The sequence below is a fragment of the Lytechinus pictus genome, chromosome 15 (genome assembly GCF_037042905.1).
Source record: "Lytechinus pictus isolate F3 Inbred chromosome 15, Lp3.0, whole genome shotgun sequence".
NCBI classification, from domain to species: domain Eukaryota; kingdom Metazoa; phylum Echinodermata; class Echinoidea; order Temnopleuroida; family Toxopneustidae; genus Lytechinus; species Lytechinus pictus.
In genome coordinates, this window is record NC_087259.1 from 18,148,312 (window position 1) to 18,165,150 (window position 16,839).

Sequence of the window (16,839 nt, forward strand, 5' to 3'; positions counted from 1 at the left end):
AAAGCTTCTAATTTGGTCATCCACTGTATACTAATTTGCTATCTTTTGATCCGTTGCCAAATATCAAACATGACTTAGCACTTTGTTGTTACTAGTATTCTTCAAATGGAATAACGAGCTTACTAAAAAAGAACTATGAAAAACCTTGATCATTTCAGTGATTTAAAAGCACTATTCTATTAATGACAAATGACCTGCACCAGCTCATCGAAGCTAATCCTCAAATTGGCAATATTGCTTCAAAATATTTTTTTTAATTTTGAGGAAAATATTCTAAAAGGCATTTTACTACAATTTCAGATTTTCTCTATAATCACTTAATTTACATGTACATGTAGCTCAAGATATATATTATTTTTTTCAAATTTTTGTTGATGAAAATGAAAAACAACAAAGTGGAGCACCTCTGTCAGTCTCGCCTGCATTACGCAATTCAATATAGCAGCAGTGCTGAATTTGAAAACGATATAGAATAATCATTCACAAAAAACGCCATTCATATGATGATAAAATACTATGTTCATTAATCCTAAATGACATTTGACCTTGATTATGTGACCGAAGACTTGTGCAGGATTATCAGTGATACGTGATTACCCTTATGTCCACATTTCATGAACTAGATCTATAAACTTCCAAAGTTATGGTGGCAATTCAACAAATACCCCTAAAAGGGTCTACGTTCATTGACCCTAAATGACCTTTGACCTTAGTCATGTGACCTCAAACTCTTGCAGGATGTTCATTAAGGCTTGATAACCATTAATTCCAAGTTTCATTAAATAGGCTCATACACTTTCTAAGTTAAGCTCACTTTCTGTGACGTATTAATATCATTAAAAGTATAATCAATAATGATCAGACTCACTAAACATGCCTAATCATACATTATATCAAATTTGCTGAAAAAGTACACTCCCCTTTCTCATGCTTCTACAACAATATCTTCTTATCTGTATTTTGTATCAATAAATTGCTGTTAGTCATGATTGAAATACTTTGATTAGAAAACATTGATTTTAATGTGCCAAAAAATGAGAGCTTTAAGATTTAATCATAAAAATGAAAATTAGAAAGTTTAAAACTTTTGAGAGTAGATTAAAGGTATCATATATGTATATCAGCAGTCAGTACAACTACAAATCTTTTGTGTTTTGAATAATCCTCACTCTATTACCAGTAATCAATCTCTAATCTCAGTATGCGAAATAAATGTAGTAACTTTAAGTTTAAAGGCTGTTTTACAACCAGGCAATGGCATGAACAAGTGATATGTTTAGAAATATAGCTCTAGAACAAATTGCAAACATGAATAAGTACTGTGATATTTTATTTCCGGAATCGGTAGACTAGCTTAGCTGGGGTAATATAGGAGCACCTTTAGCACCTAGCAAGGTGGATATGTGCGCTTTACAAATCATCTAAATGTAATAACTGCTTAGTCTAGTCTAATCTAATGAGGTCTAACCCAATTCAAATACAAACAATCATCTAGAATCCATTTGGTCTAAACCCATTGTGTATATGAACCATTTAGACTAATCCCAACACCTAATCCAATTTTGTATCTGAACCCTTCATCTACCAACCATTCGGTCTAATACCATTACATCTAATTCCTTCTTGTATCTGAACCATTCATCTAATAACCATTTGGTCTAAGTCTCATTACATCTCATCCCAATTTGTATATGAACCATTTACATTGTATCTTTATCCACTTGGTCTAATCCCAACATCTAATCCCATTTTGTATCTGAACCATTCATCTAACTGCCATTTGGTCTCATACATGTACCATTATATCTACATGTAATTCCTTCTTTATATGAACCATTTGGTCTAATACCATTATATCTAATACCTTCTTGAACCATTTATCTATAACCATTTGGTATAACCCCAACATCTTATCCCATTTTGTATCTGAACCATTCATCTAACAACCATTTGGTCTAATACCATTATATCTAATTCCTTCTTGTATATGAACCATTTATCTATAACCATTTGGTCTAATCCCAACATCTAATCCCATTTTGTATATGAACAATTTATCTATAACCATTTGGTCTAAGTCACATTATATCTCATCCCATTTTGTATATGAACCATTTATCCATTATCATCTGGTCTAATCCCAACATCTAATCCCATTTTGTATCTGAACCATTCATCTAACAACCATTCGGTCTCATACCATTACATCTAATTCCTTCTTGTATATGAATCATTCATCTATAACCATTTGGTCTAGTACCATTACATCTAATTCCTTCTTGTATTTGAACAATTTATCTATAACCATTTGGTCTAAGTCACATTATATCTCATCCCATTTTGTATATGAACCATTTACATTGTATCTATATCCACTTGGTCTAATCCCATTTTGTATCTGAACCATTCATCTTACTGCCATTTGGTCTAATACCATTATATCTACATGTACATGTAATTCCTTCTTGTATATGAACCATTAGTCTAATCACCAATTGGTCTAATTCCATGTGGTCTAATCTCACAAGGCCTACAGGCCACTCATCCAATATATTGTCTAATGCTACGGTATATGGTGTTAGGCGTATACATCCCTTTCATAATAGGAGTTTTTTTCTCCAGATATAACAATTTCAATTAGTGAAAAAAACTACACCAGTCACCCTTAATTTGGTTAAAACATAAAGCCAGTGACACGGCCACAATTGGCAGCTTTTGTCATTCATGCCACTTTGGCGGGAATGATTATTGGCGGCATTTCCTGTTTTCGCTGTTTTGCGCAGCCAATATGTGTGCTGTCACTATGTGACTTATCCAGCCAATCAGAGACATGTACCCTGCAAGGCACCGTGCATAGAGCACCTTGACAGAGTACATTAGACCTGCTTTTACAAACTTTGCTCATTCTCCTGAAGACGACAAGAACACACTTGTCGAAACGTTGAGTTTGGGTGGTCCTTTTTAGGACCAACACCTGCCCAAGAAAGATACATGGTGTACCGTGAAACCTACTAGACTATCCTTCTTTGCTATGGAAACATTAAGAAGTTACAACATAAAGCCAGTTGTAATAATCTAAAATGGGTTGGAACAGAATCCAATAACCACCGAATAAACTATGTACCAAATGATTCTGCAATCATCAATTGTGCAATTGCTGAGAAATTAAAAAAACAAAGCATGCCAGTCCAGCCAGGTGTCTGGTATTTTTCCAAGCAATAATATATACGATACACTACCCCACATGTGCTTATCTGTGTTTGTGATTTCAGAGTGGTAAATTTTCAGCTTAGATATCCTGATTTCACAGAGTTAGGTTTATGTAAATGAACCAAATCTAAATGATGTTGTGACAATTAACCTTGATTTTAGAGACTTTCTCAGGAATATCATTATTTGCTGTGTGATGTCATCAAATTTCCTTTTTTTTTGCATCTACCCTTTTTGATATCATATTTCAGTTGAGCATGATGAAAAACCTCCATAACCCAAAGTGGTGGGAATCAGTCCATGGGTCCCCAAGGTATGACCTCCTGAATACATAATTAGCACCATTGAAGTCAATGTATTATTGGCCTGGTTCTAAGTGTTATGAATCAGGTCAATAATACATTGACTTCGATGGGGCTAATGCCAACCAAATTTGGGTTATATGTTTTTTTTCATCATTTCCCCCAGAGGCATGGTATAAAAAACGCTGAAATTAAAAAAAGAATTGTGACCCCATCACTTCGGTACTCTAAAGCTTTCACCTTATCCAATATTTCGGCATTATTTATTTTTCAATCACACACTTTTGGATCGATAAAGGTCGATGTTGTAGTCTAACTCACATCAGGATTCCATATCACAAATCTCGTAGTAGTGACAAAATTATGAGAAATTTAAAAAGCTCCTTGATCTGTAGTACATGTAGCAATTTTATTGATGACTCTGCCTTATTCTGTTTAATGTTTGATCACAATACCCATGTGATTATTTAAAAACTGCCACATTGAAAATGGAGAAGGACATGGTTGTTAATGTTACGTACCAAAGGATGAAGTTTGAATACACCACAAATCATAGCAGTGACCAATGATAGAAATAATGTTCATGCATTTCTTATTCATACCAAGCTACACGCTGATGAATTGGTACCCTGCATGCCATTTCGTAAAGCTATTTTGAAATCACCCATAACTTTACGCATGACTTTATGCACAACTGGTGACCTTTTCTTACTTAAATAACATATCCTATGTAGCTGATTTAGCACATAAGAACATATTCCAGTTCTGCATAAAGTCATGCGTAACTTTACAAACAACCTTGTGAAACGGGATCCTGGTAAGAAATATATATAAAATTTTGGGATCTTTTGACATCTATCATGAATTTGAATCAGATATTTGTCTCCATATTACACCTTTGATGTCGTTTATCACCAGCGAGTGCTCCATATCCATTTTACGACCGCTGTGTCTTAATCCTTTACACCGGTCAATAGCCAACCTCAATTTGTCCTTTATTTCAGCTGGTATGCCGTTGAATAGTACTGGTTCCAGGAGCTGGCACATTTTGTATAAATTAGGATAGGTCACTTCACTCTGGCATTTATGGCTTGCCATATCGCAAGGAGATTGACAGTTGGAGCCATATATACAGTCAATATCTGTCTGACACATTCTCTCCTTCAGTTCCCCTTCTACCTTAACTTCAGGGGAAATATCTTGGAGATTCAGAAGCTTGGCATCGTGCTTGCGGGTGTAGCCTATGCTACGCGGGGTGACGCTGCACATGAGAAAATTCCCAAGGGGGTTGTCGATGATCTCCTCTACGAACTCGATCACGCCCAGCACTATGTGGGCACCCTGCGCCCAGCTGAGTGTGTCCCCACTGAAGAAACTTCCAAGCATACCAGGATGGATTTGATTCGGTCCATAGATATCATAGACCTGGACTCCCTCTGTAACATAGATATCCCCGCAGAACCCTTCCAGCTTTGGTATGACCTCGCTCTTTGACAGAGCCATCAAGAGCAGGAAGTCGTTGCCACGTAGAAGTCCCCAAAGCGTCTTTGCCTCCGCCAGCGACACCTTCCCGTCGTTATTGATGTCAGCAACGTCAAAAATCTTTGTCTGGAATTGACCGAAGTCACCCTCACCTAACCGCAGTTTGAGAAAAGCCGACAGCATGTGTCGGAGATCTTCCATCGAAGACCCATCTGCTGGTCTCTGGTAGTCTCCATCCTTGGGGTCGTGGGTCCAGTGGACAAGATATCGATCCTTTATCAAAGATTTTGCCTGCCTCACCTCAACCTCATAGACCTGTTTATGATAAGAAATTCACACATAGTACATCACAATGCAATTCAGTCCAAATCCAATAGTCATTGACATAGCGCCTTTTGCTTTCGGTTACATATCGTCCCACACACACTACTCAATGTAAAGGTCACAATGCAAATATTGCGGTATGAATGTTGTAGAGATTAGAAGCAATTATTCACCATCGTATTGAGTATTTACCCTCTTACCTGGTGCTCTAGGCTCCTTGATAAACACCTTGTAAAGACAAACTCTTTCCCTTGGCAGAGCCTCGGACACATCTTCCCTGTGATAACACCTTTAGAGTAGTACCGGCACTGAGGAAGACAATGGTTAAATTGAAAGAAGTAAAATCATAAAAGGGTCTATTACAGAAGAGATACAATAAGCTGTACAACTCATTGGTGGATGGAGGGGGGGTGAGGGGATGGGGTCTTTAATAGAAAAGTGTGTTAAATATTTTGACCCCTCTCCCTTGCATGAAGGGGGAAGGGGTGTAATTAAAACTTTAAAATGTTTGATGGGAGAGATGCAAAAACCTTTAATAGTTTTAAGTGGGCCCCTCCCCCCAAAAAAAAATCCTCGGGCGGTATTCCGAACATTGTCTTCTCTCAATATTTTCTCTTTTCTCAGAGATATGACAGAATCAGTATTCTGGTTGATGTCATAAAAATTGTCATAACATTTGTCTCTTCTCTATTAAAAAAACGTGCATAATTCCTTTACATTCAAAAGCTTTGACAAAATATAAGACAGGTTCTAGCAGTCATAAATTTTGTCATTTATTTTAGCACCATAATATCCTGATACCATTTTCAGTATTAGTATGTCAGGCATACAATTTTATTATTTATGGTAGATCAAATTGTTGTATAAGTTCCATCAACCATGACTATTTTCAAAAGCATTTCATGCTTCAAGTAGTTAGGCCCAACAAACTAATTCCTCTTTCTTTCTTTGGTTTTTTTTGTCTCACCTGCATAGCAGAGTGAGACTATAGGCGCCGCTTTTCCGACGGCGACGGCGGCGGCGGCGTCAACACCAAATCTTAACCTGAGGTTAAGTTTTTGAAATGACAGCATAACTTAGAAAGTATATGGACCTAGTTCATGAAACTTGGCCATAAGGTTAATCAAGTATTACTGAACATCCTGCCTGAGTTTCATGTCACATGACCAAGGTCAAAGGTCATTTAGGGTCAATGGACTTAGACCATGTTGGGGGAATCAACATCAAAATCTTAACCTAAGGTTAAATTTTTGAAATGTCATCATAACTTAGAAAATATGTGGACCTAGTTCATGAAACTTATACATAAGGTTAATCAAGTATCACTGAACATCCTGCATGAGTTTCACATCACATGACCAAGGTCAAAGGTCATTTAGGGTCAATGAACTCTGGCCGAATTGGGGGTATCTGTTGAATTACCATCATAACTTTGAAAGTTTATGGATCTGATTCATGAAACTTGGACATAATAGTAATCAAGTATTACTGAACATCCTGTGCAAGTTTCAGGTCACATGATCAAGGTCAAAGGTCATTTAGGGTCAATGAACTTTGGCCAAATTGGGGTATTTGTTGAATTACAGCCATAAATTTGAAAGTGTGTTGGTCTAGTTCATAAAACTTGGACATAATAGTAATCAAGTATCACTGAACATCCTGTGCGAGTTTCAGGTCACATGATCAAGGTCAAAGGTCATGTAAGGTCAAAGAACTTTGGCCACGTTGGGGGTATTTGTTGAATTGCCATCATATCTCTATAAGTGTATTGGTCTAGTTCATAAAACGTGGAAATAAGAGTAACCAAGTATCACTGAACATCTTGTGCGAGTTATAGTAGTTTTCAAAATCAGCACTGCTGCTATATTGAATCGCGTGATGCAGGTGAGACGGCCAGAGGCATTCCACTTGTTTTTTCCTCTCTCTTCTTAAAAAAAAATTCCTTCTCAACTTTGTGTCTCTTTGTATGATTAAGCACATTAATATACACAGTTTTCCTGTTCTTACTACTGGTTTGAAGGGCACCAAGTCGGAACTAACAGCTATTTTGATTGGTTTGTCTGGGATAGATGGGCAGGAACTTACAGAGATATGACAGAGAAAACACAATGTTCAGAATATCAATTTGTGACAATCATAGCGATGTCTCATCTCAAGAAAAATGACAAAATTTATGAGTGTTCCAGAATACCACCCCTGGATCCTCTAGTGGTATATTAAATAAGTCTATGTAAAACATGTATGTACAAAAATTACATTCAAATGTAAATGTAGATCGAATCGTTTTATGTTAAAAGCCCCATGGCAAATGCTACACTCCAGAATCTAAAACATTACATAAATTCCCTTTTCTTTAACCTCCCTGACATTTGGAATTCGTTGTTCCATTCTAGGTTATTGTAATTCCATATATATAAAAATTATATCGACTCCTTTTCTCCAATAACTTATAACATGTGCTGACTCAGGTTTGTGTAACTACATTCGCTAATAATATAGTATACAGTAGAAATCTTTATTTAATCTATACATGTAGGAACTAAAATATCTTATACTTCTATAGAAAGAGTGTGTGATATCTCTGCCTTTCTTATACTGGAAAAGTTGTGCATACCAATATTTTTGTGAAATTATTCCGTGTTCTTAATTGTCCGGGTGAATGTCCCCTTTAAGGAGGGAGTGAACTGTGTGTGGTCTCTCATTGCCTGTGTGTTATAATTAAATACATAGTCTAAAAATATATGTTTTCAGATATCTACTCTACTACAGAGAATAAATTGACCTTCAAATGTATTTGTAGAGAGGAACTAAAATGTTTTGAGAGGAAAAGTAATTGTTTTGCTACTTGCTAACATAATTATTGCGGTATAAATGTACTTAGTACTTAATTAGCATGTTATCATTCAAGTGGGTCTATATCACTTGACTACCCTAGCATTATGGGTCAGGAAACTGGCCAGGTACGAGTAGTTGAGGACTCGAGATGGCGCTATTGGTTCGTATCTGCTTTAATATCTCTTGGAACACACAAGAACTCACCACATACTGTAGCATGTCTTCATGCCTGCATCCTGCTGGCCTATGATCTACCATGAAGAAAAACCAACCACACACAAAAAATAGAAGAATCCACATCACAACGAGGTTCCTCACAGATACGTGGCATCTACCCTGTTGGGCGAAAGCATCAATGAAAGACAGACAAAATACTGTTAAATCAGGCTCAAGTGAATATTTGGTCAAGTTCCTTGGTTTTCATTTTTGAAACTCAATATAGTCAGGTCTAATGCTACAGGGGCCGTGGAATGCACTTAATACATGTAAGTCAAGCGTCAGAATTATGATTGAAAAATCGAGTTTTGTTTTATTTTAATAGTGGTTGATTGCCCATTCACAAAAGCTCTAACTCTATAAAGCACAATAAGAGACAGTTTCTATTTATACAATCTTTATATCGCTATCAATTTTATTGTTATTTATATTCATGTACATTGAGGTTGAAAACTGCGACAGTTGGAATACTGTGTGTCCCTGACAACTCTCTTCCTTCCCCATACCCAATGGCTGAATAGCATTTTTTGTTTATAGTGTTTGATGTGCTCCTGCATTTGTGGGCAAAAAAAGTATTTTACAGTGTATGATTTTGCATTGGAATATTCCCATTGACAATGGAATAGAGATATTTATACTCACCACAGTCAGACCTCGATGACCAAATCTCACAGCCATGGTTGGGAAATATTTTCATTTCTGTGAGGGTGAAACAAAGGAAAAAACAACAAAATAAACGCAAAGGAAAAAAAAACAGGGCAAGAGTTCCATATGCACCCTCCACTAAAATTGAAAACAAAAACATGGAGAAGGTTTAGAATAATATATCAAGCCCTAAAGGCCTGGTCCCACTGGCCGACGGACACAAAACTTATCCACAATGGATACAGCGGACAAGCAAAATTTCGGGGTGGCTCCATCAGTTTCCGTCCGCTCCAGACAATGAACACAATGGGCGAACAATGAAATCACAGTGGACGGCTGCTCGATGGGTATAGAGCGTATGAAACACGTATGCAAAGAGTACACAACGGATACATAACGTTTTCTAACGGATGGCAAGATTCTTTTCCGTTTTACATCCTCTCCGCATCCATAAGTGCAGTGGGACCAAGCCTTAATATAGAACATATATGATGGGGGAGTGGAAATACATACCAAATATAGACAGCTGGCAGCCGTCTGTTTCGAGAAGTTTTTAAACATTTTTTACAATTTCTCCTCGTACACAGACGGCTCGCGATCGTGCAGCTGCTATTAGGGGGTTAACAATGCAAAATCTGGGCTCATTGATTTTTGTATTTCATAAAAATATATAAAAAGAACTGGACCAAAATAAAGTTTTTTATTCCGTTTTTGCCTGAAATGTACCAAAAAGGGAAAAAAAATAAAGCTTAATAAGGAAAAAAAAACAGTGACTTACTTCGGCTGTCGTGCAACTCCCACTTCCCTGGTTTATACATAGACATATGGCCATTGAGTCCCTGTACTTATAGAGTTAGAACTTCGGTCTCTGTAATAGGTGAGTGGAGCCAACGGAGTTCAGCGGAACATTTTAGGGCAAGGCCAGTTTGGCCTTGAAATACCTCATATTTTGGAGGGCACCAAGGCCACTACAGAGGGCACCAAGGCCAACATCTTTTTTCCAAGAAGGGCATCGAAGGCCAATTTTTTCCAGTATTTTTAGATGTCAAATGTACTTACTCTTGTACAGGGTGCTACATAACTTTTTGAAGCACTTGCCAAGATGGGCAAGTGAATTTCGAAATAGTTGGAAAATACTTGCCCGAATATATATTTCACTTGCCCCCAAAAAATCTTTCAAAACAAGATTCAAAAGAAAGTAGTGCTGGATACATGTACCACTGCCCCTTTCCTATCTTTTTTAACTTGAACTGATGTACTTGTATTTGTAAAATTGTATTTTTTTTCAAAGTGATTTTATCTTGCCTGCCATGACCGAAATTAGTGTGCTGATATGCCACTTGAATGATTTCCTCTCTCATATATTTTCATGTTCTTTTGTTACCATGGCACAAAATAGAAAAGGGAATTACTGAAAATAATTATAAAGAAAGAAAGAAAGGAAGGAAGGAAGGAAGGAAGGAAGGAAAGGAGGGAGGGAGGAAGGAAGGAAGGAAAGAAAGAAACAAGGAAAACAAGTGGAATGCCTCTGGCCGTCTCACCTGCATCACGCGATTCAATATAGCAGCAGTGCTGATTTTGAAAACTACTATAACTCGCACAAGATGTTCAGTGATACTTGGTTACTCTTATTTCCACGTTTTATGAACTAGACCAATACACTAATAGAGATATGATGGCAATTCAACAAATACCCCCAACGTGGCCAAAGTTCTTTGACCTTACATGACCTTTGACCTTGATCATGTGACCTGAAACTCGCACAGGATGTTCAGTGATACTTGATTACTCTTATGTCCAAGTTTTATGAACTAGACCAACACACTTTCAAATTTATGGCTGTAATTCAACAAATACCCCAATTTGGCAAAAGTTCATTGACCCTAAATGACCTTTGACCTTGGTCATGTGACGTGAAACTCATGCAGGATGTTCAGTGATACTTGATTAACCTTATGTATAAGTTTCATGAACTAGGTCCATATATTTTCTAAGTTATGATGACATTTCAAAAACTTAACCTTAGGTTAAGATTTTTATGTTGATTCCCCCAACATGGTCTAAGTTCATTGACCCTAAATGACCTTTGACCTTGGTCATGTGACATGAAACTCAGACAGGATGTTCAGTAATACTTGATTAACCTTATGGCCAAGTTTCATGAACTAGGTCCATATACTTTCTAAGTTATGCTGTCATTTCAAAAACTTAACCTCAGGTTAAGATTTGGTGTTGACGCCGCCGCCGCCGCCGTCGGAAAAGCGGCGCCTATAGTCTCACTCTGCTATGCAGGTGAGACAAAAACAGAAAGAAAGGGAGTGTGAACGAATGGGTGAAAGAAAGAATGAAGGAGAGAAAGAAAAGAGGAAAGAAAAGAGATGAAAGGAAAAGGAAGAAAGAAAAAAATTAAAAGGAAAAATGAAGTAAAGAAAATGAAGGGAAAAAAGAAAATGTGAAAAGAAAGAAAGAAGAAAAGAAAGATAAAAGAAAAAATAAATTAAAGAAAAAAGAAGGTTTCCTTCATTCTTTGAAATAAAGGAAGAAAAAAAAGGGGAAAAAAGGAAGGGAGGGAAGAGAAGATGAATGAATGTTTGAAATAAAAAAAAGAAAGAAAAAAAGGGGAAAAAAGGAGACTGAAAAAAAATGGAAGAAAGAATGAAGGAAATAAAAATGTTTCCTTCATTCTTTGAAAGAAAGAAGAAAAACAGGAAGGGTGGAAGGAAGGAAGAGAATAGCAAAAAGAAAAAGAAAATAAAGAATGAAAGAAAGAAAGAACGGATAAAGAGAGGGAGGAAAGAATGAAGGGAGACAATGAAAAAAAGAAAGAAAATAATGGAAGGAGAGAAAGAACGAAAAAGGGGGAGGAAGAGAGAAGCACACACAAAAATTAAGGAAAGACAGAATGAAGGAAATAAAAAAAAAAAGAATTAAAAAAAAGGAAAGTAAGAGAAAGAAGGAAAGAAAAATCAATGAGGGAGTTAAAGAAGGAAAGAATTAAGAAAATAAATGAACACAGAAAGGAAGGAATGCTAGGAAATAATAAGAAACATTGATAGATGGAATTGAAAAAGGAATTCAGGAAGGATAGGATGATTAGAGAAGGAATGGAAAAAAGAAAGAGAAAAAGAAAAATTAGGAAAGGAAGGTAAGAAAGAACAAAGTAAGGGGAAAAAGGAAGGAAAGAAAAATTCAAAGAATGAAGTGAAGAGAGAATAAAAGCAAGAAAGGAATGGAAGAAGAAAAGAAAGAAGGGATGATAGAAAGAATGAAAAGAAAAAGGAGAGAAAGGGAGCAAAGAAAATTTTAAGGAAAGAAAGAAGAAAGGGAATAGAGAAAAAAGAAGGAAAGTAAGAAAAGGAAGGAAGGAAAGAAAATGAGAAAGAAAGAAAAAAAATGAACAGAGAGAGAGAGAGAGAAAGGATCAGGAAAGAAAGCTAGGAAAGATTGGAAATAAAGATAGATGGAACAAAAAAAAGGCGAGCAGGAAGGATAGAAAAAAGAACAAAAAGAAAGAAAAATGAAAGAGGGAAACAAAGTTCAAACTTCAAGCAAACAAAGAAAAATGTAATCATCTAACAATAATCTTACTGATATTAGTTTTTTTATATATATATTTAAAATTGTTAGAAAACTAAAATGTTTTAGACATGAATAACATTTTAAAGTGAAACATTATCAAACTTAAAAAAAATTAGGTGAAACATCGCGGCATCACACGTACACAGGCATCTCTCTTCCCATTACAAGTTCACACGATAACAAGAAGACTCAAAACAAAAGGTGAAACAGCTAGACCTATCTAGTAATGAAAACTCAAAAACAAGCTCCTCTGATTACATCACCAAATCAGTAATTTGAGGATCCATACATGCATTTGAATAAATTTCCCGCTGATTTTATGATTATTTTGGTGGAAAAACTGTTAATCATGTGAGATTGTTCACTCTGATTTCAGAGTCTGCAAAGTACCACACACAGGCAGGAGGCCATGCCACGTGCAGCAGCTATTACATGTATGTATGCTGACTTTGCTTGTGTGTGTTTGTGTGTAGATCACAGAAAATAGCGGAAATGGCTTGCAATTTGAATTGAGGGAAGTTTGTAAACTTTGTTTTTTCTCTCTCTTTTCTGTATATTTGCTTGTCAAATATGGGAGAACTTTGTAAACTTTACTATCACAGTGAGAAAGGGCGTGACCGGTTTTGAAAAAGGGCACATTGGCCAGTTTGAAAAAAAGGGAACAATCTTTTTGGACATGAATTGTTCATTTTTTTAAAGGGCATCATGGCCAGTTATAGGGGCCGTCGATTAATTTAAGCCCTGCTCCTTGATGTTATGACAATATCAAAATCATTAAAAATATCCTAACGGAGTCCTCTAGTCTAGGCTTACTATTTCACAGTGGCAAATTGTAGAGAACGGATAGCGGTGCGTTCAACGCTAGCGGCCGTGTACATTTTGCTTATTACACGATGTCATCCAGCCACTGCCGAGAGCCAATTTATGAATGAAAATATAGTAAGAATGTGCAGTGCAAGCCTGCCTTCCATTGCCCCACACAGCATTCCACCAAAACAAGTGCAATTCTCTATCACCTCATACAGTACCAATATCGACCTACATGTAGAATGTCACTTTCCTATATTTTATATATGAATTATGAAAGGTATTCGTGTAGGATCTATTTTCTCACCGATACCGCACAGGTAAGCAAAATTTGATTACTTCTTGCTTTTCCGTAAAAATCTTACGAATAAGCGTCGATATGGCATCGTGTTCGTTGGAGTTCGTAGAGTCTATCGCAATGTGCACAAAGTCAATAAATTTCTGGGTTTCGGAGCATCGTGTGAATATGCATGAAATTGCCGATTCTCGATAATTTTTCGATCGATACTGGAGTGATCCGATCACGAACCAAGACCATTTCCTGCGTAGACAATGTGACCAGATATCGTTATCGCTATCAATACTTTCGCATGCAGTCCGAAGGAATTATTTTGGCGACCATGTATCATTGTATGGCAGTGAGTCCATACTACGCGGACGGTCATTATCTAAAAAACTAGCCAATATCCTTATAATCGGACATCATCAACGTGAACAGCGACCTAAAATTACCCTTTGGTGTAAGTTTCTTTAGGATGAGTTCAGTATTCATGAAAATATTGGCAAAAGATCGGCAAATTTGTCACCGTTAGCGCCCGTTTTGAAGAAATCTGATATTCTCAACAAGCATCACGATATTACCATTTTGCAAGCAGAAATCATCAAAAATGTGAGAATGTGGTACGATCCGATTCTATAGCATTTTGCCCACAATCTGATATAAATATTTCACTTTTTGAGCTTCAGTTTTTGTTTAAATGTCCACAAAAACTTTGGTCCGTGAAGTTAGGTCACACTTTTTCTGAACGGTTTTCTAGCACTGCGCGCATTCGCCGATCGGAATAGAATTTTGAGATTGCGATACTGGCGAATCCCCTTGACCTACTTTACATTTTCGTCCATGATTTTATAGTTTACGATCTTGCCGTCAATGTGGTAACTATTTCTCGAATTGGTTTTGTATAAATTATGAATATTTTGTGAAAAAATTTAAGCCTGATGAATATTTTTGAAAAGTGCGCAAAGTTTGGACACCCCATCATAGTCATGACATGATCTGCGCGATTGACAAATCAGCGGTCTCCTATTCGCTGACCAGAGGCAGAGACAGTATATCCGTTGTATACAGACTATGGACAATTTGCCACTATGTTAGTGTATTCATTTTATTTATAAGAAAATATTTATACAGGATAAAAAGATCAGCTGAATTGCTGTTTTACATCAATGTCCTGATGTGGGAGATTATCTCCAATATCAGAGACTTTTGTAAAGAATTTGGGTATCCAATTTCAGAGACAGTCTCCAGTTTTGGAGACCAATTTCCTTTGTTTACATTTGCTGCAAAAGGATTACCTTGGCAACAAATAAAAATGTGCTAAGCAGATTCCTCATGAAAAATTACCCCTTTTCACCGTCTACTTTAAAAATTCACCGTCTAATTTTGTTTTGATAAGGATTTTTGTTGTCAATCACACACAAAACAAATGGGCTTCTGATCTCAGTGAGACAAAATTTTGGGTGGAAAAAATTGTGCTTTTGTTGGTGTTGTTTCTTTTGTCCTTTTGCAAAGCAAGTCTCCAATGTGGGAGATTGTCTCCGCTATTGGAGAGAGTCTCCCATATTGGCCGTGCGCCTCTACTGACAGATAAAGTTACAAACTTACAATAATAAATATTTCCAATTCCACTCTTTTTTTTTTAAAGGGGGGTGCACTTGCTGATATTGATAACGAATATAATAATCATATTTGTAACTAGTATAAGTGACACCTGACGTTCATTACATCGTAGGGGGCCTAGTAAAATTAGATCTAACTTTTTTATATTAGGCCTAATGGATAATCCGATAATGCATTGGCATTGCAACGCCCAGAGAGATATATCAACACATAAATTCCTACGTATGGGACCGTAATGAATTTTTCAAGATTTGATTGAACTAAGAAACGTATTTAGTAAAAAATAAAATGACGTGTAAAATATACAGCCTGCCATGTTGATGCACGACAAACGAAACAATATAAATATTGAAAAACATTTCTTACCAAAGAATAATATAGCTCCATTTGTGGGGGTTTTCAGACTTCAACTCAGTGCGGCATCAGTTCAAAATTTATTTTCACCAAAGTCAAAGACTGAAGTTAGCCGCCGAAACTGGATCAAGGGACGGTGTCACCAAAACATGTAAAGCATGCTTTGCATAAACAGTTCTTCTCTTTTCTACTCTTTATTTTCTCCTTATTTCATCTGTTCTTTCCTTTTCTCTTCTCTTCTCGTTTCATTTGTCTCCCCAGTTTTTAATTTTTTTCCTTAAGAAAATGTCAGGGGACGCTCAAGTGTTCAAATTTCATGAAACTTATAGTTGGCGGCAGGGGCGGAAATCTCTCCCGAAAGGTAGGGGGGACAATTAATGAGCTAGGGGCTGGAAAAAAAGCAAAAAAAAAAGGTTATCACCCAAAATATAAGGTCATTTCGACCAAAACCAATTTGACAAGCAAAAAAAAAGGTTATCTCGTTCAAAATACATGTTTTATTTCGATTTTGAATGACATATTTCTTTTCATCACAAAAGATCAAAAATAGTAGGGGGACATTTGATATGTGTCCCGGCCCCTACTATTTTGAGTAGGGGGGACGCGTCCCCCTGTCCCTCCTGGGATTTCCGCCCATGGTTGGCGGCAGATTCCCCCCCTTTTTTTTAAATGTCAAAAAGAGGAATTCGGTGCATTTAGTTCATACGTTTCTGCCTGGAGAAGCTGTCTTTTCATAGTAATGTACGTTAATTGAGGTAATCCTTTTCGAAGGAGATTTCCGATTATTTTATAAAATATATAGGCTATACTTGTAAGCTATGTTTGGCCTTTTTGGATTTTTTTTGAAATTTTAAGTCTCAATCTTGCTTTGTGGCTGTTTAGAAATTAATGCTACTCCTTGAAATGGTTGGGGTTTTTTAACTCAAGTGATCGGCGGAAAAAAAGTTACGAAAGTCTCATCGCTTGAAGGAGAACTTAATAGTAGGCAGGCGCGTAGCCAGGGGGGGGGGCGGTGGGGGTGGTCGCCCCCCCCAAAACGAAAAAAAGAAGGGGAAAAAGAGAGGAGAAAAGGAAACGGGAGGGGATGAAAGGGAAGAAAGGTAGCTTTGTGGTTTTTTTTTAATTCTTTATTTTTTTCTCAAAAGAGAAACTCCTTCACTCTTGCTCTAAATTTATATATGAATT

At 36.7% G+C, this 16,839-nt stretch overlaps 1 protein-coding gene across 1 annotated transcript; it reads right to left on the reverse strand.

The window, feature by feature from the left end:
- Nucleotides 1-2,224: 2,224 nt before the first annotated feature.
- Nucleotides 2,225-15,758, reverse strand: LOC129277842 (divergent protein kinase domain 1A-like). The gene is made up of 5 exons (XM_054914017.2): nucleotides 15,667-15,758; nucleotides 9,012-9,068; nucleotides 8,358-8,489; nucleotides 5,519-5,626; nucleotides 2,225-5,309 (listed from the first exon to the last, which is right to left on the reverse strand). Exons 2-5 carry the CDS (start codon nucleotides 9,045-9,047, stop codon nucleotides 4,371-4,373), a joined length of 1,215 nt encoding a protein of 404 aa, XP_054769992.1. The 5' UTR covers nucleotides 9,048-9,068; nucleotides 15,667-15,758; the 3' UTR covers nucleotides 2,225-4,370.
- Nucleotides 15,759-16,839: the final 1,081 nt, after the last annotated feature.